The following is a 25,496-nucleotide window of genomic DNA, read 5'->3' as shown; positions in this document are numbered from 1 at the left end:
TTTATTTTGATTAATTTATTTGTTTTCAGGCAAATCCCCCCCATTCCATTTATCCGTGCCGGTCCCAAGCACGGATAAATTTGTGATAAATTGCATCACAAAGGGCATCCAGCATAAAAAACACTAATCAAGGATGGAACACATTCAATATTTTGCCAAAAATATTTTGTCATGCTGGTAGCATCACATGGTGCCTGCAGCTCCTCCAGGATGGCACATCCACACGTGCTGTCACGGTGTCTCCCAGCACAAGCTCACAGGCCATTGCAAGAGAAGTGCTGGACAGTGCTGTAGAAGGACAAACTCAACAGCAGGGCTCAAATTTGCTCCTTTGTCTGAGGAGGAGCACAAGGTTGCAGCTTTGTCACATTTTGAGCACTTACACCTGTGTTGTGTGCTCTCACATTTATCACAGTGTATCCCAGCTGCAAACAGGGGTGGGACACAATTTATACCTTTGCCTGCATGGCTCCTTATTGATGAAGAAACAGTAGTTTAACATTAATGACTTTGCCATAATTTGATGAAGGCGGTGTGCAAGGAGGTTCAGTTAAGGTTAAAGGGAAATTCATTAAATTTATATTTTTTGCTGCCCAAAAAAAAATATAAATTTAATGAATTTCCCTTTAACCTGCAGCGGGCAGCACGGTGGCACGGTGGTTAGCACTGTTGCCTCACAGCAAGAAGGTCCTGAGTTCAATTCCACCATCAGGCCGGGGTCTTTCTGTGTGGAGTTTGCATGTTCTCCCCGTGTTTGCGTGGGTTCCCTCCGGTACTCCGCTTCCTCCCACCGTCCAAAGACATGCAGTTTGAGGGGATAGGTTAATTGGATAATCCAAATTGTCAGTAGGTGTGAATGTGTGAGTGAATGTGAGCGTGAATGGTTGTCTGTCCCTGTGTGTTGGCCCTGCGACCGACTGGCAACCTGTCCAGGGTGTACCCCGCCTCTCGCCCTATGACAGCTGGGATAGGCTCCAGCACCCCCCGCGACCCTGGAAAGGATAAGCGGAAGCGGATGGATGGATGGATATATTTTTTGCAATAATAATGATCAGTTTTCTAATCTGCAAATCAGGACCAAACATAGAAACATTGTTATAAGCTTACCACATTCACTGCACATATTCCTTTGGTGGTATTACTGAGAATCAGCTTTACAGATAGAGTATGTAAAAGAATTCCTTCAGCAGAGAATCAGAGCATGATTGGTGAAATAATGAGTGAAAATGTGGTTTTAAACTCAAAACTCTGCTGTTGACCAGATTATGTGTTCAGCAGAGTTTTGATTATATGGAGAACAACATGCGAGCTTTCAGAGAAGTATAATCACATCCATTTGCACCTTCATGACTCAGAAAGTCTTTAAGTTCATCACACCATCACTAACCTAACATGTTCAAAACAAAATATATACACAGTCAGTATAAATAATAATCATACTAAAGACATATAATAGTGTGCAAAAGTCTTCTTGAGCCACTTTTATGTCTTTATGTTTTGTTTCCAATGAGTTTTATTTTCTGTGAATTTTTTAAATAGGAGCTCTTGAGCAATACTTCTCCAGGTTTTGAAAGTTTTCCTTTGGACAGTCCAGTCCTTGTACTTGATGCTTTTCCTGTCTCTTGACACATGTCAATAAATCACGGCACGCTGTTGTTATAGACAAACAGTGCAACACCACAACCAGCTTTTCCGGTCATTTATTCAGCCACAAAACAGCAGTTTGTGCAAAAAGACGGACGCAATTATTATCAGACGGTAGTTTTAAAAGAAGTCATTTCTTTCTTGTTGCTGTTAGCATAATTATTCACAATCCTCTGACATCAGCCTGCAAAAAAGCATTTTACCACTCTTTTATACAAAACTCTCCAAACTGTGTCTGGGCTTTGAAGCCACAATTTCTGCTCTTTTAAAGCATCACCTGTGGGGATTTAATATTGTGATCAGGACAATCGTTAAACTTCTGTTTAACTAACTTGGATGAAATCACATCCTCTGAACACGTACAGTGATGATGACCCTGAATCATAAAATGTCCACCGCCATGCTTCACAGGCGGTATGAGGTGGTTCTCCTGAAAAGCTGTCTTTGGTGTGTGTCAACATGTTTATTACTCCAGGTGCCAAATAACTGCACCTTAGTTTTTTTTAAAACCTGGTCCTAAATGCTGATCCCAGCAAGAGAAGTCTGTTTTTGGGTTGGCCTTGCCCACCTGATCCTTGATGATGAAGTTTGACCTTTTACTCTCTAAGGTGGTTCTAATCATTGACGCCTAATCCGGCTCTCATTTTGTATTTCTGAATTTGTAACACATATAGAAGAAATGAAGCAACAGATAAAAAAAAAAAAAAAATAGAAAAAGGTAGAAAAATACTATGTTACTGTTAGAAAACATATAAACAAACAAAATATTCTATCACGTATGGACCCTCATATATCTTTTCAGATTTCCCTGTCTGGTGAATCTTTCACTGCAAAATCCACAGCTAAATGGTGTCTCTCCAGTGTGGACGCTTGTGTGCCTCTTGAGATGCGCATGGCGACGAAACGTTTTACCGCAGTCGTTACAGCCAAATGGTTTCTCTCCTGTGTGAACTCTTACGTGTTGTTTGAGATGAGTCTTTTGGCTAAACTTTTGACCACAAAAACCACACTCGAACGGTTTCTCTCCCGTGTGGACACTCGTGTGTCTCTTAAGAGTATTCTGATGTCTAAATGTTTTGCCACAAACGCCACAACCAAACGGTTTCTCTCCCGTGTGAACTATCATGTGTCTCTTCAGAACCTCCTGTTGTGTAAATCTTTCACCACAAATGTCACAAACAAAAGGTCTCTCTCCTGTGTGGACTCTCATGTGCCTTATGAGATGCATATTGCAACTAAATGCTTTACCACAGCTGTCACAACCGAATGGTTTCTCCACAGTGTGTAACTTAGCATCTGACAGCCGTTTACCTCCATCCTTTTCTGGATTCCTCCCTTTGGCTGAGTTGCTGTTCGGAGCTTCAGCCTCTGAGATGTGTTCAGTTTGGCTTGGCTGAAGCTCCAAGGACATAAATTTATTTTCATCATCTTCACTCTTTACAAGGAAGTTGGTGATATTGGTCTCCTCCAGGTCTCCCTCCTGACTTCTGCAGATCTGCTGTTCCTCCTTTATGTATTGATGCTCTGCTTCCTGCTGGTCCAGACTCGGGCTCCATGGAACCTCTTCTTTCATCACCAGCAGCTGCTGAATATCTGCAGGCACCACTGAAACACACATGCACATTATGAACTGTAACTTTGGTTAAAAGAGCCAATATATTATGTTTTTAATAGGCATGATAAGCAATGCATAGAGAAGTGTTCTGAAATGAGTGTTTTTCTATTTCTATTTTTGTGTTTTATGTTTCCAGTTAAAAGTATCCTTTTTTAAAAAAAAATAAGATGACAAAGACAAACAACATCCTTTTATAGATCTGTATAAAGGAAATATTGTTACTATCTTCTAAAAGAAACAAGAATTTTAAAGTTGATGTTAGATGTTGTTTTAATCAGTGAGGAGATTTAGTTTATTTTAGTTACAGCACTCCAGGGTCAGCAGAGGCTGTTGTGCTTATATCCCGCATGGCAGCCCATCATGGTGATTTGCTGATTCTGAATCTAAGCCTTACTATGAAGCGAGGCTCGTTTATATTTGCTTTATCTGTTTGGGATTTTTAGTTTTTTTCCCTCAGCTTTAATCTCACTGCACTGCCAGTATTTCCCTACCTGCTGTTGTTTCACATTTAACCTTTCTGCTCTTGAAAAGTACTACATCAATAAAGTTTATTAGGATCATTGTTATTATTACTTCAAAAAATTGCATATAGACAACAGCAAATAATTCCTGAAAGATGGTGTGACCTCAGTGTGCAGACAGTAAGACGCTCTAAAGATTTTTTGAAGAGCGTCTGAAGTCTTCGTCTTCCTCTGATGACCATCTACAAACACACTGACTCTTAAGAGTTTCTTTATTCCAGCTTTTTTTCCACGCTCCTAAAACACGTTTATTGACACGTTTGTTAAATTACACAGGTTGTATTTTTTCCTGCCTTTAAAAAAAAAAAAATCTCTATTTTGTCTTAATGACAAATTCACCTCAAGTACAAATTCATATAACTTCTTTTATTACTGGAAAGTGATTTTCTTTTCACACTTTACTAATGATTAAAATACAAATGACAAAACACATGCATCTAATACATCTAATATTTATATTCTACCTAACTTTATAAAACCATTAGACCCATTCAGGTTTCTGATTGGTCAAAAGCTGCAACTCTACCTCTTTTATATAAACCTACTCAGCAGGATTAAGAAACCCTGTGCTTACTTATCAAGGCGATAACCGCTTTTATATGACCTCTTAGTCTGACTACAGGCCAGATAAGGAAAAGATATCCTGGGTAAGCTCAAGGTGTTTTGTAGTACAGGCCCTGGAAGTGTATACTGATCAGCATATATAAATACAATTACAAGGAAAACAACATATATCAGCAAACTGCCTTGCACTCGAGTAATTTCACATTTTGACGTTTAAATTATAATATTATATTTCAAGGTCAACACCTGGACGGATTCTCTCAATCCTTTAGTTTATTGCTTCCTTTATTACCTCCTATAGCAGAGCAAACATTGCAGCATCCTTTATCAAAGAAAAAAGAGGAAGTGCCGTCCCACAACTCAAAACTACACATGATCCGATCATTTATCAAAACAAAAAAAAAAAAAAAAAAAAAAAAAAAAAAAAAATCCACATAGCTGACCTGTGATTAAGATCTTCTAAATGCCGCTGATACTCTGAACCTGAAGGCTGTTAAACCAACAGCTGAACGTTACGCTCCTGCTTCTTATGAAGATCGTGGCTTGTGTGACGACTTTACATTTACAGCTACATTAACTTGATCACAGTGAATTTAAGGTTCACAATAAAAGTGCATTCACTTATTCTGTTGGTGCTGTGCAGCCTGTAGGATTAAAACTGTTGTGACTTGTTGGCTTATCATCTGTCAAACAGACCTCTCACAAATGGTATCAAATCAGTTTTTGGCAATGTGACTTTTACACTTTTTTAAAATTATTTTTCCAGTTAATACTTAACAAAAAATTCTCTTTTAAGAGCAACCTGGACAAGAGGGCAGCAGAAATTGCACCTGTAGAATTATAGGGACTATTTTACATAACCATCATCTTGTCATTGCATTAATTATCATTTCATCCAAGCATTTATTGAAGCTGCTGGCATTATGTTATAATTTATATTATAGGGGTTATCATAATCAAATATTAACATGTTTATTACAGGTGCAGTATAACTACTTTAAAATGATTGAGTTAAATATATATATATCATAACTCATATGCTGAGTATATTGTTACAGTAAAATAGTAGCTGAGCAAAGGCCTGAATGTATTCAGCTTCTTGTGGTATTTGAGTTTGCTTAGTTACAGGTGACGGAAGGATGTCCAGTCCATGGTGACCTCAAAGGCCTTAGGTCATCACTATATTCGGAAGAGTATGCCACAAGGAGGAACCTCTATGTTGCAGTTAATTCTTAAAATACATGAATGTTCTGTACATGCAAATTATGTGCTTGTAAACGCAAGAAGGGGCGTTACAATACCCTGATGTTATAAAAACAATCTAGAGTGTATTTTGGGTAGAGATGTACAACTGCTTTGCAGTTTGCACCTCTCCACGCTGCGTGCATTCATTAAAATCAATTGTTTGAATGACCTCTTCTGGACCATCATTGTTTTACTCTCGTCCTCAATTTCGAACCCGTAACATTTGGTGCATTGGCCGAGGGTTGAGTAGAGAGAGTTGGAGGTTGAGACTGAGAGGGTCCGAGGCGCTCGAACGAGCAGACACGAGTCAGTGGTCGAAGTGAGTGGACATAAGCCGGCTTATTCAAAGGTAAGGCACTACCTGTTGAATTATTTCCAAAATGTGCCAGATTGGACATGAGAAATTAAAGTCTACTCACTGAAATTACTGCTAAATGTCTGTTTTGATTTTGGTGAAAATCTCATGAGAAGTTGAAGCTGAAGTAATGATAAGTTATAAGTAAAAGTGAGTTAGAGTCTCACTAAAGGTACTGGGTTAAAGTCCCAAAGGAAAAGAGAATAAGAGAAAATAAGTAAAGAGTAAAGAGAATAAGTGTATTTAAAGCAGTTGGACTGCAGAGTGAAGTTAGAGTTATAGGTTATTGGCGAAGAGTTTGTGACAGTTAAGTCTTAATTGAACATAAAGCCGGGCTTGGACATCAATAAGATTGCTTGTGTAGTTTTATGGGGTGTTTTCAAAGTATTATAAATTATTCTAGAACGGCAGTTGGACTGCTAAGAAGTGTATTGCTCAGACGTAATAACGGTTGCCAAGGTCAAGGACGCTTAGACCTTGTCCTCAGTTGAGGATAGTCAGTTGGTCACTGTGGAGCTTGGGGCACTCCAGAATAACTAGTGGTTGGACCACTTTGCCGTCCGGGACGGTGGTTTGCACTTTTTTGGTCAGTAGAAACCGGGTTTCGGGCGTCTACCTTTTGACTTAAAACTTCCGGGAAGCCTGGGATGTGAAGTGTCCCCAAAACAGGGCTTCTTGGCAGGGGTTGAGTTGGTTGACGCTTTTAAATTGTGTTAGGGCATTAGATATGTGACCACGCCCGGGGCCGAGACTGGTTAAATTGATCATAAAAACTCAGGGAGTTTGTCCCTGGAGGTTAAGTTAAAATTTTGTCTAAATTCGGTAGGTTATGCAATTTAAGGCCTTGTAAATATTATTTAATTTATCAGACGTCTCTGTGTTATAATTTCTATGTTTGTATATAGGCTCTGTCTGCCACGGGCACTGCAGCAGGCTGGTTATTTTGAGATTGTGTGTCTGTGTCTATGTAAATGAGATGCCTGTGACTTATTTAGAGTGACATTTCCTGTTTACTAATGAGTGGCTAATGACTGACTGCAGAGCCAGGGTTAAGGACGACTTCAATCTGTGTTTTAAGGGAAGAAATGCAGTTTATGTTTATTATATTTGTGTGACTGTTGTTGATTATGATAAGTATTTCATGATAACTGTAGAATATGAGTATGGGGTTTGCTTGACACGTGTCTGTACTAGGTAAAACGGTGTAAGATTGATAGGAAGTTTATAGAGACTGCTAGACATTGCTGATGCATGTACTTAAGACGCTGGTTTTGTTTATTACAATATGTAAGTAAAGTTTTATTTCTTGCCATGACTGTATGACTTTTGCGGGGTTTTGAGATAGGATACATAAACTGTTGATACTTAAGACCGTTACCTGGGTTCTGAGAACTGAAATTGAATTTGAGATAATTTAATTAATAAATATGTCTGCAAGCCATGTGTGTTTTGGGGTGTCAAGTAAGATGTTTTAGGATTTTAGATGGGTTTTGTTTCAGTTTGAGATAATATATATACAGTTACATTTTCTGTGTGTGTGTTGTTGAGTGACAACATGCGCAGTTTAAATTGGGCGCTGTTCCTTCCTCTTTTAGTTTCAAAACACAAAGGCTGTGAGATTAAAAATTACTGTGAGTAACGGTTTGACTTTTGACTAGGGAAATAATATGCTTACTTTTGGGTCTATGAAGATATTTGACCTTCAGTGATGTTATGAGAGGTTTCAGTTTTCTTTTCTTTTTTTCTTTTGACTTGCTCTTTCTGATCATGGAAGGCATGTCCAAAATACTCGTATGAAAGCGTATTTTGTGTGATTTTAACTGTGTGAATGCTGTCAGTATGTGATTTGAGTGACTGTGTGATTTGTCTAAGTGAAAAGGGAAGTCTGAGAGAGAGAAAGGCAGTGCGTGTGAGACGATTTATGGCGTCTGAAAGAGGTTAGAGCATTTAAAAGGTGTGTATGGAATAAAGGAGTGTGAAATATATTTCTTGTGTGATGAAAAGTAGGATGTGCTAAAGTTTGAAAGTGTTTTTAATTCAAGAAAACAAAAACAAAGGAGTTAGATTAGTTTGAGGAACAGGAAATATTGCTCTGTCTACCGGGGCTGCAGCGACAGGAAATAGTGAACAGGAACTGTGCATGCCCATATATGGGAACTGAGTGTGTACAGAAAGAACACAGAGAGAGAGATTTAACTCTAGGCACATGAAGCAAATGAAGCCTTTAAGAAAAATGCATATATTACTAATTATATGGTTTAGTGTGTCAATACAGGTGGGCGTCTTTCAACTTTGCAACCTTGAGTTCAGCAGCAGAAAAGTAGATTAAAAGAATTGGGAGAAAATAAGCCAGTCTTTGGCTCGAAATTGTGCAGCTTGAGCTCTTACTTTGTCCTTCACCCCGAGAAGACACGCAAAAGACAGTTAATCACCTGATGAAGACAGATAGAACATCGTGGACTTGAATACAGCAGGCAAACGACAGGGCCACTGATCCATTAACACTGATGACGACTGACGACCAGCAGCAGCATGTAAGACTAATGCAACATGTACTGTGAAAATACAGGCTGGGCAGTTGAACAGTGGGATAAAGAATTGTGGAAGAGCACTGGACATTGAGTGATATTTTGCCACGCTGGGACTTAATCTGAAAGAAAAGACTGTAAAGAAACAGAGAAGAAGACAGCAGCTGAGTTGAGACTGTGTTTGCTGGAGCTTTGAAGCCCGAATAGGACATTGTGCAGAGAGGACCAGTGAGAGATGAAGCTGGACGAGTTTGACTGCGAGAATATAGGATATAATTGGATTGAAAATTGAAGCCTGAACTCATGAATTGTTTAGGGATGTCCACTACAGCATAACAAAGAGGTAAACATTAGAAAAGGTAAGAATAATGAAAGAAATAATTGTCATTACCTTAATGAATAGAAAACACACATACAAATTGTTACATGTGAGATATTTTTGAAATGAATCAGAAGTGAGATAGTTTGAATCTAAAGCTCAGTGGTGAAATGCATAAATTAAATATGAATATATAGGATGCAATGAAGAAACAGCTTACACGTAGTGTACATTAACATGAATACATCGCAAGGCAACGAAGAACTCAATGAATTAATTTAATGAAGAAGTAGTTTACACCCAATTAACATAAAATGCAGGGAAGAACACGCTTACATGCATGGCATAATTGGTGTTTCTGACCAGAGACAGAGAAATGGGTTATTTAACCACTGGTGATAATAATGAAAATGTCTTAGTTTTGTTATTTTCAGGAGTAAAGCAGACTTGGACCGCTCTCCACAGCAGCAGTCGGAAGAAAGTTAGAGGTTAACATCTATGGATAAGTTAAGGCAAGTTTCTGGTTGAATTGTTCACAGCATGATGTGTCCAGGAACCTGAAAAGCAAGCCCCAGCTCCTGGCTGAAGACCAGGAGGGCGGTAATTTAAGGTGGGAAATCAAAATGTGGGTTAGTAACTCGGGAAAAAGAAAACTGACTGCTTAACTGGAGAGTTGGGAAGAAGTCTGGGAGACTGTGAAGTCATAGATGCAAAATAACATATACCCATACACACACAAACAGAAAATGCATTAACCTTATAAAGACAAGCTCCTGAAGCTTAATGAACAGATATTGATTAAAAACCTGGCTAAGAATATAAGCGTATGCAATGAAGATCTGCTTGCTGCTTGTATGAGTGAGAGAATGGTGTGAATGGTTAATACAATTGATGGAAAGATTTAAAAGAGATGGAAAAAAACAAAACAAAAGAAAAGTGTTTATAAGAGTGACTCAGGAGTGCTCTTGCACTGATTGATCAAAGTAAGTGATTAGTATAGAAAGAAAATGAAAATAATTAAATAATGTGATAAAGTTTAAACATGTATTTCTTTTGCCAAGTTAAATTGTTGAGATATGGCTGAGTATGGAAAAGTTTGAGAGCTTGTGTGAATGTGGACAGAGGAGCTTGCTGTGTGTGTGTGATTGAGGCCTTAAAGGAGGGGTAGATTGTTCAGAGGTGCAAATTTGATTAGGAGGTTTATAAATTAGTGTTGACACATTGTTGTAAGGTGTTAGGCTGAATCTGAGTATGGTAAAGTGCTTAACCGGGGTTATTGTTGTGTACGAAACGGTGTAGCTTTTGGCGAGGTTTTCGGTGTGTTGAATGGGTGAAATTTAAGATGGTTTAAGATTTTTTGGGGCTGTTGTTTTTCATTTTAATAGAGGGAGTTTTGATAAATATGGACAGGTCTAAAAGGGCCCATAGTTTTTATAACAGTGCACTTAGAAAAAACCTGTCAGGTGATTTTGTTTTGTACTTTGATGAGCTAATAATCAGCTCTTTTTCTCATTTTTGCTCTAAGCAGGCCTGGAAGAGAGTGAACTGACGGCGCGGACAAATTACCAAGTAAGGATTGCAGCGAGTCAATCCAGTCAAAAGTATAGAGAACTATTTTCCTAAAAAGGAAAAACGAAATAAAACAAATGATTGAGCTCATTTTGCTGATGTGGAGCATCTGATCACGTGCGCAGAAGGCTGCAGATCAGCAAAAATATCATGTGTGAATGCATGGGAGTGAATGTGAGTGATGGGACCAAGAGGGGAAATAAATAAAAGGTTGACAAACAGGACAAGTGGGAGACTTAAATCTGGGGATGCTGATTTTGGGATATTGATGTGTGCGTTGAGAAAATTATTTATTGGGGTTGGATTATGTTATTACATTATAGGATGCTAAATGCTAAAAGGGAAACATTGATGTAACTTAAGTTACCATGAACGGAGGGGACACATGATTAATAACTGTTCTGTGTAAGTTTATTTTGGGTTATAACACTGGTTGGATCATCAGTGGAGAAAGTGAGTATAAAAGGTGATGTTCTGGTTAACACACAGGCTTTTGTTTATAGGACGTTTCAAGGATGCAGGCTGTGGATGGAGCCAAGAAAAGATTTGACATGATGATTAATTTGATTTCATTCCTTAAAACAGGTTTGAAGGTCCGGAGCATGTAGACTTAATATGATATGACTAACCTTTTTAATGCCCTAACCTGAGTGAAGGATTTGAGTTTGTAACACATGAGATGTGTCACAAAAAGGGGAGTTACAGGATTTAAGGTTTAATTTGAAAGGGTTTTAAGATTACTTGATGATGTTTAGGTTTTTGATAATTTAGGTATGGTAAAACTGAGGCAGAAAGTGTTATTTTCAGGTTATTTTTGATTTCTAGAATAAGAGGTTATAATTTAGGCGTGCACATACAGATATGTCAAAGGAAAATTGTATATATGTTATCAGCTACATGAAATGTGTCTACGTGACGTTTACCTAATAACCTTGGTGATGATAAACTTGTTTACCGACTTGCTCTCTTGTAGAACAGACAGACTTAGAAAAGGGGAACCTCAGCTCTGAGTTCTGAGAATAACTCTGTTAAGTTGACAGGAAACACGTCGAGACAGCAATATAGGGCAAATATGTTTGAGCTTGTAATTAAATGTGGGACTTGAAAAGAGGAAGCAAATTTGGTACAGGACGTACTTGAGATGATCAGACGAGAGAAAGGAGAAGAACAGAGCACAAATACACCGAGTTGTTTATATTACAAAGAAGATCAAAAGCTTGTTAGACACAGGTTATAATGGAAGCATAAAAGGGATGAGAGGAACTTTACATAACATAGAAATCCTGCAACAATTCGTAAATTGCCCAAACACAGTGTTCAGACCGGATATGCGCTACCCGTTAAAGGGGGCGAAGAAATCAGGCCTAAGTTTGAAAAATGAAATGGGTTAACTCGATAGAGGATGTTTCCAAAGGTAGAGAAAATAATGTAGGACCTTTTACCAGGAGAAAGCCAATTGTATTTTTACACTTTACAGTGTGCATTGAGGGAAGTCAGAAATAGTTTAAATTAGGATTGAAAAAATTAAACTAGGTGAAAAGGGGTGTAGCAAGTAGATTTAGGGCAGTTCACAGCCTGGCGTGAACGCAAGGTGCTGTCACACAGCTTAAGTTATTTGGTTGATTTATTTTATGACAAAATAATAAGGAAATATTAAAAATATACAACACGTTGAGAAGATCTCTTATGTTATATTTTAGTGTTTAACATGGAAGATGCCTCTCTGGAGCTTCTCTCCTGATGCTACTCCACCAAAAGAAGTTTATTTATAGAGACTATGTCAGCTCCCAAACAGACAACAACAAACCAAGACTAGCAAAAACAATCTGAATATAAATAATAATAAATAAAGAACAATACAGAATCCAAATCTGAACCAAAGAACAAAATAGTGAAATGTGGATTATTGGGTTTTTCTCTGTATATATGAAGTATTTGTAATGTGTATCTGCTAATGAAGGCTTGTAGAGGCCAGTTTATACTCACAAACGAGTGCTCAGCCAGACTGAAAAACAGGAAGCTTTAGTGCACAAGGCATATTAATAAATATAGACACAAAAGAGGAACTCCCCATATAAACAACGTTCAAAAATGTGTGAAGTATAAAGTACCGAAATAATACTATATAAGTCACAGCTGATGATTCTAATGTTAGAGAGCTCTTGCAACTGGCGTCTGAGCTGTGCAGAGGTCTCTCTTAAGACAGGTACTTATGTAGGTTAGCATGAGGTTGAGTTAATTTATACACAATGCATAACTGTGCTTGTTTAGAGTTGATGTTCTATCCAAGAGGGTTTTAAGCTTCACTGGTGAGAGTGTCCAGGTGATACATGTTGAGCGAAGATGAGAACATAGCAGGTGAATTGCATGCACGCTTACAAACACACATGATTTATATATAGGCCAGGCCAAAGGCCTGGACTCGATGTAGCTTTTAACTGTACAGCTCCTAACTTGCAGGAATGGCGGGGAGTGTAATGAATGAATGCAAAACATGCTTACAGACACAAACATGACAGGGGTTTATTTTACAGGGTAAAGGTGGACCACAGGTTGCTTTGTTTCTGCTTAGCAACTACTGAGGTAAATGGTGTTAAAGATAAATATGCAATAAGTGAACAAGAAATGTGTGAGGGTGAGACGGGTGAAACAAAATGTTGTAGATAATGGAAACTTGTCTAACGGGCATTAACAGTAACCTTTGCATGTTATGTATATGCTTGAAGCCAAAGGAGGCATAAATCCAGATAGAAAACTTTGAAGTGTGCTTTTTAGCGGAGATTTAGGCTGACAGGGGGATGGTGTATATTTTACCCGGGGTGTGTTTAATAAAAAAAAAAAAAAAAAACTAAAAGCGTTGCTCACACACATAAAGAGTATTGAGATTAAATAAAGTTAATATAATGGATAGAGCCCAGAACAGGAAAATACATAAGTAAAATCAAATGTAATGTTTGATTTCACTTTTATTGGGAAACAATCAGGCTAGAAATGTGAGTAACCTATGTTTAAACTGTGAAAACACTCTCCACATACATTAAAACTGTGCAACTCTGAGTGGGCCATGCAATCAAGCAACTGTTACATATCTGTATTAAACTAGCCAACATAGACTCACCACCACATGATGTTGCCCTGCAGCGGGGCAGAAAATCATTTGCAAACCAGGGATCTTATGTTGATTATCATATTCTTACTTATGTACACACACACACACAGAAGGGAAAAATTTCAAAACAAAACAAAAACAACTTCGCTTAACCTGTCAAGCACAGGAGCAAAATAAAAATCTCTTTGGGCTCTGTTAAAATTTCTTTAGTAAAAGTGTAAAAGGCCAAACCTAGGAGGTTGGGCAACCCGGAAAGTCCCTCCAGTATCAGGAGTTAATAGTCAGGAAACATTCTTCACTTTACGCGCGTTTTTTATGAAAACCACTGACTCATAGATGCAGATAGACATACAAGTGCACATACATCCAGATGTGCATTTAGACATTAAAAGTGTAGAGACATGTACACACAGATTGGCAAACCGGTACAGAGTCTAACTGAAGAGCTTAACAAAGCAGACGTGGCAGTAGGGTTTGTGATTTTGCCTGATATGATATTGGGAACCAACTTTGAATAATGACAGGAACCTGAGATGAACACAGTAGGTTAGTAAGGTGTAGCAGAGAGAGGGTCAGAGCGAAGGTAGTGGACCTGGGAATAGTGTAGTGACGTCTTTGGAAGACGTCAAAGGGGAATTGTAGAATTATAGGGACTATTTTACATAACCATCATCTTGTCATTGCATTAATTATCATTTCATCCAAGCATTTATTGAAGCTGCTGGCATTATGTTATAATTTATATTATAGGGGTTATCATAATCAAATATTAACATGTTTATTACAGGTGCAGTATAACTACTTTAAAATGATTGAGTTAAATATATATATATCATAACTCATATGCTGAGTATATTGTTACAGTAAAATAGTAGCTGAGCAAAGGCCTGAATGTATTCAGCTTCTTGTGGTATTTGAGTTTGCTTAGTTACAGGTGACGGAAGGATGTCCAGTCCATGGTGACCTCAAAGGCCTTAGGTCATCACTATATTCGGAAGAGTATGCCACAAGGAGGAACCTCTATGTTGCAGTTAATTCTTAAAATACATGAATGTTCTGTACATGCAAATTATGTGCTTGTAAACGCAAGAAGGGGCGTTACAATACCCTGATGTTATAAAAACAATCTAGAGTGTATTTTGGGTAGAGATGTACAACTGCTTTGCAGTTTGCACCTCTCCACGCTGCGTGCATTCATTAAAATCAATTGTTTGAATGACCTCTTCTGGACCATCATTGTTTTACTCTCGTCCTCAATTTCGAACCCGTAACACACCAAATACAACAAAATAGTTCTACAGTGAGATTTTAAATAGCCAAAAAATAGTGGATTATGATGCATGCAGTACACCAGTAGTTCCCAAACTTTTTTTTGCTGGGCCCCCCTTTGTTTTACAAGAAAAATGTTCGCGCCCCCCTCGCGCGCGCACGCACGAACACAGCCTCCAACCACGCACACCCATATTTTGCTCCATTGCGGTTTATTTCACACCTCAAACATTTAGTAAACAATTAAGCAAATACAAGTAATCTGCAACAAATTACAGGTAGTAAGAAAATAAACTACTAACTCTTTTATGCTACGTCCACACCTACATGGGTATTTTTAAAAACGCAGCTGTTTCGTCCACACGTAAACGGCATTTCGAATCACAGAAAACGGCGATTTTTTTAAAACTCCTTTTTTGCGTTTAAGTGTGGACGAGGAATACAGAGTTCGTCACATCAAAGGTATGTGCCTTTTTTCACGTCACGCTGTGCGCCACGTTATTGTTTACATGAGATGAATTGCAGAATAGCAGATAGAGACAAAATACTGTTAATCTGACTATCTGCAGGTTTTACACGCTTACATACACACACACAGCTACCGTCCCTCTATTTAGAAAGGCAGAGGCGTCACGGTGTAATTATTTTACATGTAGTTGTTTTTTTCCTGTGTAATAATATTCAACATTGCTATCAATACATTTTTCAATCCCTCTGCAAAACATAAACAACTGTTGGATATTGTTTGTCCGTGATTTGAACAGGGGGAACAAATTACGGCAGGATCAGCCTGATATTATTTGTATCCCACTGTAACTTTACTGCATAAAGAGCTAACATCTCCAAAATGCAAGGAGTAGTTAGTTATCAAAACAAGTGTTTATGAACTAAAAATCAAGAATGTGGGATACTGTTTGTCCGTGATTTGGAGAGCCCAGCGCTGCTCCCGACGAAGGGAAAACCAATTATGTAGGGGAGACCTACCTTGGCACTTGTGCAGGTGAAACCAAAGGGAAGATATGCTTCACCATATTTTCTAGTCTTTGGCTTAGAATGAAGTTGGTTTGGAAACATATTCAGCTATGCTTCATCTCCTGATTTGCGTTTGTGGAGGCGCCCCGTGCTAGCAGTGTCCAAGCGTTTGGTTTTTTTGTTTTGTTTTTTCCTTTTCATACCGCGCCCCCCCTGCAATGGCTCTGCGCCCCCCCCCATGAGCTTTTTGTAGTTCGTCTTCTGCGTAAGATTTATGGACCGACTCATATTAAGAGAAGCTGAGAAGCTCTGTTCATCAGCCCCGCAGGGAGCTCGCAGTTATCCGTCTCCTCCACATTAAAGCTGAGATTTTTGCTACTTTACTTACTTTGGTTTATATCCACATCCTGCAGCTGACGGACTCCCAGGAGTTTAACCTCGGACTTTTCTTCTAAATCCAGATTCTCCGTGTTGTCCTCTCGATGATAATCCACTTCGTTCATGTTTGTTTTCTTCCTTAAATAACTGCAGGCTCCTTAAAGATGAACCAGGCATGCGCAGAATCCAACACAACCCCCCTCAACACAACGGATCACCAAAACGAAGGTCTTCTGTGTTTTAAGCAGGCACCTGCGCAGACACCTTCAACCCATCTTTGATTTTTACTGGCGGTGTGCAAACAAGGAACCGATGCATTACCACCACCAACTGGTCTGGAGTGTGGACTGGACCTTCAGACACTTTTATACTCTGCCTCCTTCAAAGCAGAACAATAACAAAGGGGTACATATATGCTCACAGGCCACTTTATTAGGCACACCTGTTCAACTGCTCTGAAACACAAATATCTAATCAGCCAATCACATTGCAGAGGCTCGATCCATTTAGGCATGCTGACATGGACAAAACAACCTGCTGAAGTTCAGGTTGATGCATCAGGCTGGGGGGAAGGTGATTTAAGTGACTTTGAATGTGGTTGTTTGTGAATGTTTGTAGGTGTTAGAGATCAGAGGAGAAGCACCAGACTGCTTTGAGCTGATAGGAAGTCAGCAGATAAATAAAAAAAACTTGTTACAACCACCGTTTGCAGAAGAACATCTCTGAATGCACAACACATTAAACCTGACCACATTGGGTGTCACTCCTGTGAGCTAACAACAGGAAACTGAAGACTGGGAAACACTGATGACACTGATGGGAAACACTCCTGCTGCAAGATTCAGACGACAGAGTCGGAATTTAGTGTAAACATGAATGTATGGATAAATCCTGCCTTCAGCAAGATAAAAGCTGCACTTGGTTTGTAGCACAGGTGCCTATAACTACAACAGTCTTCAGAGCAGAGGACAAATATTTGGATTTGTGGAAATTTTCACCAAACAGTCTCCTTTTGGGGGGTGGCTGTGGCTCAGGAGGTAGAGCAGGTCACCTACTACTCGGAAGGTTGGTAGTTGGTTGAGTGCTCAGTTGGAGTAGAAAAGTGCTACACGAGAAGCAGATTATTTATCATTTAAATTTAGCTGTTGGACTGATGTCCACATATTTGAATTTGGAATAGAGTTTGTGGTTGACTCAGTGACTGGAATGTGTCCAAGCCAAAATCTTCGCCCACCCATCACGGTGAGCTGGCAGTTGGTATGAGGTGTTAGTACTGATATGTTTGGTTTTTACCTAATATCACACTGTGCATTATACACAAACATCTCCACTTGTTTGTTCAGATGCAACTTTGCATACCTAAGCCGTGTTGACATGTTCTTCTTAGCAGAGTTTCTTCCAAACCGACCATGTTCAGTCTTTTTTTAGTTGTACTGTCATGAACTTTAACATTTAACATGCTGAGGCCTGTAGAGTCTGAATGGAGCTCTGGGTTTTTGCTCTCTGAGCACTGCACAGTCTGTCCTTGGGATGAAACTGCTGGGAACATTAACATTTACCTTGAATATTTTTCACTTATGAATAACAGAAAAATATTTTTCATTGTACAATGACAGCCTTTAGGTTTGGAAATGACCTATAACCTTTGCAGCTTGATGGACAGCAACAGCTAAATTCTCCAGAATCATTGCTGATGTTTTGCCTGCCAGAGGAGGTCTGCTATTATTAGTTATTAGTCAGAAGCGTGTAGGCAACGTGTCAGCCACCGCCACCGCCCTGTAATGTTACACTGCCAAGTTCTTATATTTTTCATTGAATCTTTGTGTGGCAATATCTACATTCACTGTAGGTGTTTTAATGAGTATTACTGTAAACAGAAAGAAGAGATGGGTTTGTTATAAAAACAAAAATAACAATTAATAACATTCAAAATCTAACGAGAATCATTCTTTAAAGCCAGCCATTTTAACATCATCTCTTATATTTGCAAGAACAATGTTATTAGTATTTTTAAAAAACAAAAGTCCTTATTCATACTGCTAATGCTCTATAACCACCAACAAACCCGAAAACATTGTTCAATTTTTATTAGTGGAAAAACTTAAATGTGTGGTAATCTGCAAATAAGGAAGCAGCTGGAAGAAACTGTTTTTATTCCATCCTTAAAACAGTGAATTGTGAAGGCAGCAACAAGACTGAAATTCCAGAGGCCTGCACTATGAGGAAAAAACTCAGCATATCCAGGATTTATTAAACTAACATTTGCAATCAGGATCAATAAGTCAACCCAGTCTAGCTATGAGCACTTTCACATAAAGAGGGCAGTGTTTAAGATAAGATAAGATAAGATAACTCTTTATTGTCATTGCACAGTCATACATAGTACACTAGTACAATGAAATTGGAAAACTGTCCTACGTCGGCAACAACCAACCATGTAACACAACACAACATGACACGATACGACACACATCACAACGCAACACAAACAACACAACACAGTATAATAACTTAGTTAAAAGAAGAAGAAGAAGAAGTGTATTTGTATTACTGTTATTATTGCACATTAATTATTATTGCACCTTGTTATAAATATAAATATTATTATTATTATTACTGTTTTTACCGTTGTTAACGGTAAGTCCAGGTAGGTAGCCAGTCAAGTTTAGCTATTTGCATTGACTAGGGCTATTGCCCTGTTGTAAAAGCTGTCCTTGAGTCTATTCGTTCGGGACCTCAGCAGCCTGAACCTCCTGCCAGACGGCAGCAGCTTAAACACCCGGTGTCCTGGGTGTGTGCAGTCCCGTAGGATGCTGCGTGCCCTCTTGAGACAGCGAGTGCTGTACAGGTCCTTCAGGGAGGGAAGAGGATGTCCAATGATTTTTTGGGCCATGTTGATGACCCTCTGGAGTGTTTTTCTGTGTGCTGCGGTGCAGCTGGAGAACCACACACTGATGCAATATGTCAGCACACTTTCAATGGAGCAGCGGTAGAAGACGGTCAGCAGCTCCTTCTTCAGGTCCATTTTTCTGAGGATTCTCAGAAAGTGGAGACGCTGTTGGGCCTTCTTTAAAACCGCAGAGGTGTTAGAGCTCCATTGGAGGTCTGTGTCTATGTGCACACCCAGAAACTTGAAACTGGAGACCTTTTCACACACTCCCCGTTGATGCTGACAGGCTGCAGCTCAGACTTCCTCCTTCTGAAATCAACAACAAGTTCTTTTGTCTTGTTGGTATTGAGGTCCAGGTTGTTATCTACACACCAATCTGACAGCCTCTGAACTTCAGCTCTGTGCACGCCGTCTCATCTCCCCAGAGATGAGCCCCACCACGGTGGTATCATCTGCAAACTTGATGACTGCGTTGTCTGGGTGGGTACTAACACAGTCATGTGTGTACAGAGTGTACAGTAGGGGACTCAGTACACAGCCTTGTGGGGAGCCGGTGTTAAGGCTGAGGGCTGAGGAGATGAGGCCCCACTCTAACTCTCTGTACACGGTCTGAGAGGAAGTCTCTGATCCAGCGGCAGGTGGTAGAAGGAAGTCCGATTTCCAGCAGTTTAACTATTAGTCTGTCCGGGAGTATCGTATTGAAAGCAGAGCTAAAGTCAACAAAGAGCAGCCTGGCATAACGGCCCTGCACTTCCAGGTGAGAGATGGTGGTGTGGGCGTTGTAATAATGGCGTCTTCAGTTGATCTGTTAGCTCTGTATGCAAACTGGAGCGGGTCGAGTGTGGGTGGCAAGCAGGACATGATGTGACGTCGGACCAGTTTCTCAAAGCACTTCATTATAACAGGTGTTAGAGCAACTGGTCGGTAGTCGTTGAGGCTGCTAATGTTAGTACGCTTTGGCAGTGGGACAATTGTGGCTGACTTTAGGCACGGTGGGATGCAGGACTGGGACAGTGAAGTGTTGAAGATCTTAGTAAAGACCCCAGCCAGCTGGTCTGCACACTCTTTAAGGACCCTTGCGGTTACCCCATCTGGTCCGGCGGCCTTCCTGGGGTTCACTGCCCTCAGTGTGCGCCTCACCTCATATTCCTGCACTTTTAGGCTTGGGCTGCTGCTGCTTTCTGATGTTTTTGCTGCTGCTGCCTCTGGTCCCTTCGTCTCAAAGCGTGCGAAGAAGTGGTTCAGCTCCTCCATAGCGCGCGCGTTACCCTCAGTCAACGTGGTATTGCAAGGTTTGTAGTTGGTTAGTGCTGAACTCCCTGCCATACCTGTCGTGAGTTGTTATTGCTGAAGTGGTCTTCGATCCTTCTCTTGTACACTGCCTTGGCTTCTCTGATGCCTCTTTTCAGCTCAGATCTGGCTGCACTGTACTGCATACCATCACCGGATCTAAAAGCGGCGTCACGTTGCTTCAGCAGGACCTGGACCTCTTTAGTCATCCAGGGTTTCTGGTTGGAATACACCCGGAGACGTTTGTCCACAGTGACACTGTTGACACAGAAGTTAATATATGAGAGCACTGATGTTGTGTGCTCTTCAAGGTCCTGATGTTCAAACACACTCCAGTCCGTGTTTTCAAAACAGTCCTGCAGCTGATGTGATGCACCTTCTGGCCAGGTTTTCACAATTTTTGTGACTGGGGGGGCTCTTCTCCTAACTGGAGTGTATGCAGGGATCAGCAGCATGGACATGTGGTCTGACAAACCTAGATGTGGAAGAGGGGTTGCTCTGTAGCCTTTTTGGATGTTGCTGTAGGCTTTATCCAATGTGTTTTTCCCCCTCGTTGCACATTTAATATGCTGTTCAAATCTGGGGAATACTGACCTTAAGTCAGCATGGTTGAAGTCCCCCGCTATAATGTGCACTGCGTTTGGGTGGGAATTCTGCTGATTGCTTATTGTCTTGTGCAGCTCCTCCATGGCCGAGTTAGCGTTAGCATCGGGTGGTACATACACGGCCGTTACCATGACAACAGTAAACTCGCGAGGTAGGTAGACGGGTCTGCACTTCACAGTCAAATATTCCAAATCCGGGGAACAATGGCTGTCTACAGTCTTTGTGTTGTTGCACCAGCTGTCATTGGTGTAGATGCATAAACCCCCTCCTTTGTTCTTACCGGAGTGGCATATAACCAGGCACAGACAGACAGGTCTACTGGCAACAGAGCAGCATATTTTACACATGAAGAGCAAACTACAAATCAGAAATACCCAGACACAAGAACATCATCTGTGAAGTTCTCTGCAGGCTGTCATTCACCTACTTTTCTTTGTTTTGGGCAAATACTTCAAAATATCTACTAAAAATAATCATTTCTGCATGTCCCTTTTTAGGTTTTGTGCAGGTATGTGTTGCAGAGTAACACAGTGTAATGCAACAGGAAGTACATTTGTAGATTAATGCATTACTTTATAATGCATTAGTGATGAGAAATGTGTAATAAAATTTTTTTAGATTACTGTTTCAGTAATATTAGTACTTCATTATTTAGTGTCATGTAGTGTTTATACATTCGATCAAACATCAGTGAGACAGACTGAGAGAAGCCCGGTCCATCAAAGGCCAGAAAACAGTTACAGAAGTCCAGTGTTTATAACCCAAAAGTTTCAAGATGTTCAGGCACAAAATGACAGGTATGTGATTCAGTTGTTGAAGCTGCAGTTGTACAACATCTGTCATATGTGTACATTCATGTGCCTCTTCAAACTTCCCTGTCTGGTATATTTTTCGCCACAGACGTCACAGGAGAACGGCTTCTCTCCCGTGTGGACGCTCATGTGTCTCTTGAGAGTATTCTGCTGTCTAAATCTCTTTCCACAGAGACCACAACCGAAAGGCTTCTCACCTGTGTGAACTCTGGTGTGACTCTTCAGAACCCCTTGCTGTGCAAATCTCTCGCCGCAAACACCACAGCTAAATGGTTTCTCTCCCGTGTGGACTCTCGTGTGTGTCTTAAGGTGCGTATTGGAACTGAATGTCTTTCCACAGTCAACACAAACAAACGGTTTTTCTCCCGTGTGGACTCGCATGTGTCTTTTAAGAGTAAAATTAACTCTAAATCTTTTCCCGCAAGCCTCACAGCCAAATGGAGTCTCTCCTGTGTGGACTCGTAAGTGTTCCTTAAAATTTGACTTCTGGCTGAACCTTTTACCACAAAAACCACAATCAAAAGGTTTTTCGCCTGTGTGAACTCTCATGTGCGTCTTAAAATGTGTCTTCCTGCTAAACTTCTCGCCACAAACAGCACAACAAAAAGGTTTTTCTCCAGTGTGGATTCTCATGTGTCTGTGGAGAGACTGCCTGTGGAGAAAATGTTTTCCACACTCGGAGCAGCTAAAGGGTTTTTTGGTAGTGTCACATCCCACGTGACAATTTACACCTGACTCAGGTGACCTGCTTGCCTCCCAGTCATTGTCACTGTCTTCAGTGTCAGGTCTAAAATCTGACAAAGGTCCCTGCCATTCATCGCCATCGTTACTGAGTTCAGTCTCAGAGGAGTCTGAATCATTTTCCACTTCATTAGGTTGTAAAGTAGTTTTTGTATCAAGGTTTCTGGCTGATTCTGGCCCTCCAAAGTCATCTCCATCGGTCTCAGTTTTTATTTGTTTAACTGTTTGATGATGATGAAGCTCTGAAGGATTAGGTTTCTCTTCACCATCTTCACTCTTCACAGGAGCAGCAGTGAATGGGAGCCTGCTGGTATCAGTGTCCTCCAGCCCTTTAAGGTGTTCTGCTGTTTGAGTGGTGCACAGTTCCTCACGCTCCCCCTTTATGCGCAGGGGCTCTTGGGACCACTGGTCCTCAGAGGGGCTCCATTCTGGGGGAACCTCTTCTTTAATCACCAACAGCTGTTGGATATCAGCAGGAAACTCTGAAACACACAGAGACATCACCTGGAGAGCACTTATTTTACAAATATCACAACACAATAACCTTATAAAAAACAAGAGATAAAAAATAACAGATAAAAGCAAGAATAATCTATCATTAAAATGTGAATAAAAAGGGTTAGAATAATGACTATTGTATGACAGGTTATAAAAACACAGCAAACAATAACAAAAAAACCCTTGATACAATTACAATAAATAAAGGTCAACAAAAAAATATAGCAACCCCTTCATCACCGCCCCTAATCATGTGATCATCTGCTAACTCAGTGGTTCCCAAACTTTTTTTGCTGGGCCCCCTTTGTTTTACAAGAAAAATGTTCGTGCCCCCCTCGCGCGCGCACGCGCACGCACGAACACAGCCTCCAACCACGCACACCCATATTTTGCTCCATTGCGGTTTATTTCACACCTCAAACATTTAGTAAACAATTAAGCAAATACAAGTAATCTGCAACAAATTACAGGTAGTAAGAAAATAAACTACTAACTCTTTTATGCTACGTCCACACCTACATGGGTATTTTTGAAAACGCAGCTGTTTCGTCCACACGTAAACGGCATTTCAAATCACCGAAAACGGAGATTTTTTAAAACTCCTTTTTTGCGTTTAGTGTGGACGAGGAAAACAGAGTTTGTCACGCAATGTCAAAGGTATGTGCCTTTTTTCATGTCACGCTGTGCGCCACGTTATTGTTTACATGAGATGAATAGCAGATAGAGACAAAATACTGTTAATCTGACTATCTGCAGGTTTTACACGCTTACATACACACACACAGCTACCGTCCCTCTATTTAGAAAGGCAGAGGCGTCACGGTGTAATTATTTTACATGTAGTTGTTTTTTCCTGTGTAATAATATTCAACATTGCTATCAGTACATTTTTCAATCCCTCTGCAAAACATAAACAACTGTGGGATACTGTTTGTCCGTGATTTGGAGAGCCCAGCGCTGCTCCCGACGAAGGGAAAACCAATTATGCAGGGGAGACCTACCTTGGCACTTGTGCAGGTGAAACCAAAGGGAAGATATGCTTCACCATATTTTCTAGTCTTTGGCTTAGAATGAAGTTGGTTTGGAAACATATTCAGCTATGCTTCATCTCCTGCTTTGCGTTTGTGGAGGCGCCCCGTGCTAGCAGTGTCCAAGCGTTTGGTTTTTTTGTTTTGTTTTTTCCTTTTCATACCGCGCCCCCCCTTCAATGGCTCTGCGCCCCCCCTAGGGGGCGGGCCCCACACTTTGGGAAGGTCTGTGCTGACTTATCACCAGCTAAATGTCAGTAAAAAAAAATGTAAATTCATCTTGAGAGCTTGTCATGTTGTTGTTTCTTTGGCTTTAAAATAAAGATCCCTTTTTCACCTTCCACCTTTTTGCTGCTATTACTGCTTTTAATAGGAGCCACTGTTGCGACAAATGACTTGTTGGGGTATAATCTGTCTCTCGTGAATAATATCAAGTCATTTTGAGTCAGAAGGGACAAACTGGAATCAGTTTTTACCAAAGTGACTTTCTATTTTACTTTTTATTATGATTTCTTAATATGTTTTTTGTGTTTTCAGGTGCAACCTGACCAAAAGGGAAGCAGAAATTTCACCAAATACAACCAAACAGTTCTATAAAGATAATTTAAGTGGCTAAAAAGCACTAAATTGATTACAATGTAGGTACAGTAAGAGTGAATAATAAAGATACTCGCACAACAGGTCATTTCTTTATTATATATATATATATCTCCTACATAAAGCCAGCTCACTAAAGTCTATATTTATTAAGATGAGTAAAAAATATTAGACATAGAAAACACCTTGAATCAAATTTCGATCTTTTATTTACGTTGAATTACAATATCAAAGCTGTTGTTGTGTGCCCCGTGTAAAACGCCCGGGTACTACACCGGACCTTCACCGGTGCGTTCCGCCGTTTTTAATCCGTTTAAACATCGATTTGTGGCAGATTTACATAATTTAAGAAGCCCGGTTTGTAGGTGAAAAGTTTATTTCGCCCACCAGCACAACGAGCTAGCAGCTAGGAAGCCGTTTCCTTCCGGAGAAACATCTCACATTAAATCTGTGATTTTCTCACCGGTAGTTTGGTTGATATCAGCATTCTGCAGCTGATGCGGTTTGATCTGCGGCTTTCCTTCAAAAGGCTGACTCTCAGTGCCGTTACGTTGACGATAATCCACTTCATTCATTGTTCTCGTCTTTAAAATCAACTGTAAGCTCGTTTGAATTGAACCAGGCGACTCGATCAGAAGATCGATTTCCGTGTATTCACACTTCTGTACGACCTCATCAATAGTTGTATTACTGGAGATGAGGACGGACTCGGACAGGGCGCTCATTCTTCAGTCTTGCTGTGAAATGTATTTATTGGGGTGTTTTGGGCAGGCATTTGCGCAGGCACCTTTATTCTACTTCTTCTTCCTTTTGTTTTTGTTTTTATTTTTCTTTATAGGAAAAAAAAACTTAACACACACAGAGTAACAGACACTTTTAAAAATTATTTTTAAACTTTTAATTATTTTTCATGCAGAAATTACAGACAAGAACATATGAATGATAA

General features: G+C 40.0%; 2 protein-coding genes across 2 annotated transcripts; both read right to left on the bottom strand.

The window, feature by feature from the left end:
- Positions 1-930: 930 nt before the first annotated feature.
- On the bottom strand, positions 931-16,706 carry LOC116323474 (gastrula zinc finger protein XlCGF8.2DB-like). The gene is made up of 2 exons (XM_031743814.2): positions 16,099-16,706; positions 931-3,249 (listed from the first exon to the last, which is right to left on the bottom strand). Exons 1-2 carry the CDS (start codon positions 16,211-16,213, stop codon positions 2,417-2,419), a joined length of 948 nt encoding a protein of 315 aa, XP_031599674.1. The 5' UTR covers positions 16,214-16,706; the 3' UTR covers positions 931-2,416.
- Positions 16,707-21,486: 4,780 nt separating this feature from the next.
- LOC116323473 (zinc finger protein 391-like) lies at positions 21,487-25,275 on the bottom strand. The gene is made up of 2 exons (XM_031743812.2): positions 25,014-25,275; positions 21,487-22,909 (listed from the first exon to the last, which is right to left on the bottom strand). The coding sequence occupies exons 1-2, from the start codon at positions 25,273-25,275 to the stop codon at positions 21,714-21,716; spliced, it is 1,458 nt and encodes a 485-aa protein (XP_031599672.1). The 3' UTR covers positions 21,487-21,713.
- Between the last annotated feature and the right edge of the window lie 221 nt (positions 25,276-25,496).

The sequence above is a fragment of the Oreochromis aureus genome, linkage group 8, assembly GCF_013358895.1.
Source record: "Oreochromis aureus strain Israel breed Guangdong linkage group 8, ZZ_aureus, whole genome shotgun sequence".
Classification (NCBI taxonomy): domain Eukaryota; kingdom Metazoa; phylum Chordata; class Actinopteri; order Cichliformes; family Cichlidae; genus Oreochromis; species Oreochromis aureus.
The sequence above is the reverse complement of the archived record's forward strand: the minus strand, read 5'-3'. Positions and strand labels throughout refer to the sequence as shown.

Coding starts and splice junctions, on each gene's coding strand:
- LOC116323474 (XM_031743814.2), bottom strand. CDS start 16,213: ATGAACGAAGTGGATTATCATCGAGAGGACAACACGGAGAATCTGGAT. Junction 3,250..16,098: donor GGATGTGGATATAAACCAAA/GTAAGTAAAGTA, acceptor TGTGTGTTTCAG/TGGTGCCTGCAGATATTCAG.
- LOC116323473 (XM_031743812.2), bottom strand. CDS start 25,275: ATGAGCGCCCTGTCCGAGTCCGTCCTCATCTCCAGTAATACAACTATT. Junction 22,910..25,013: donor TGATATCAACCAAACTACCG/GTGAGAAAATCA, acceptor TGTGTGTTTCAG/AGTTTCCTGCTGATATCCAA.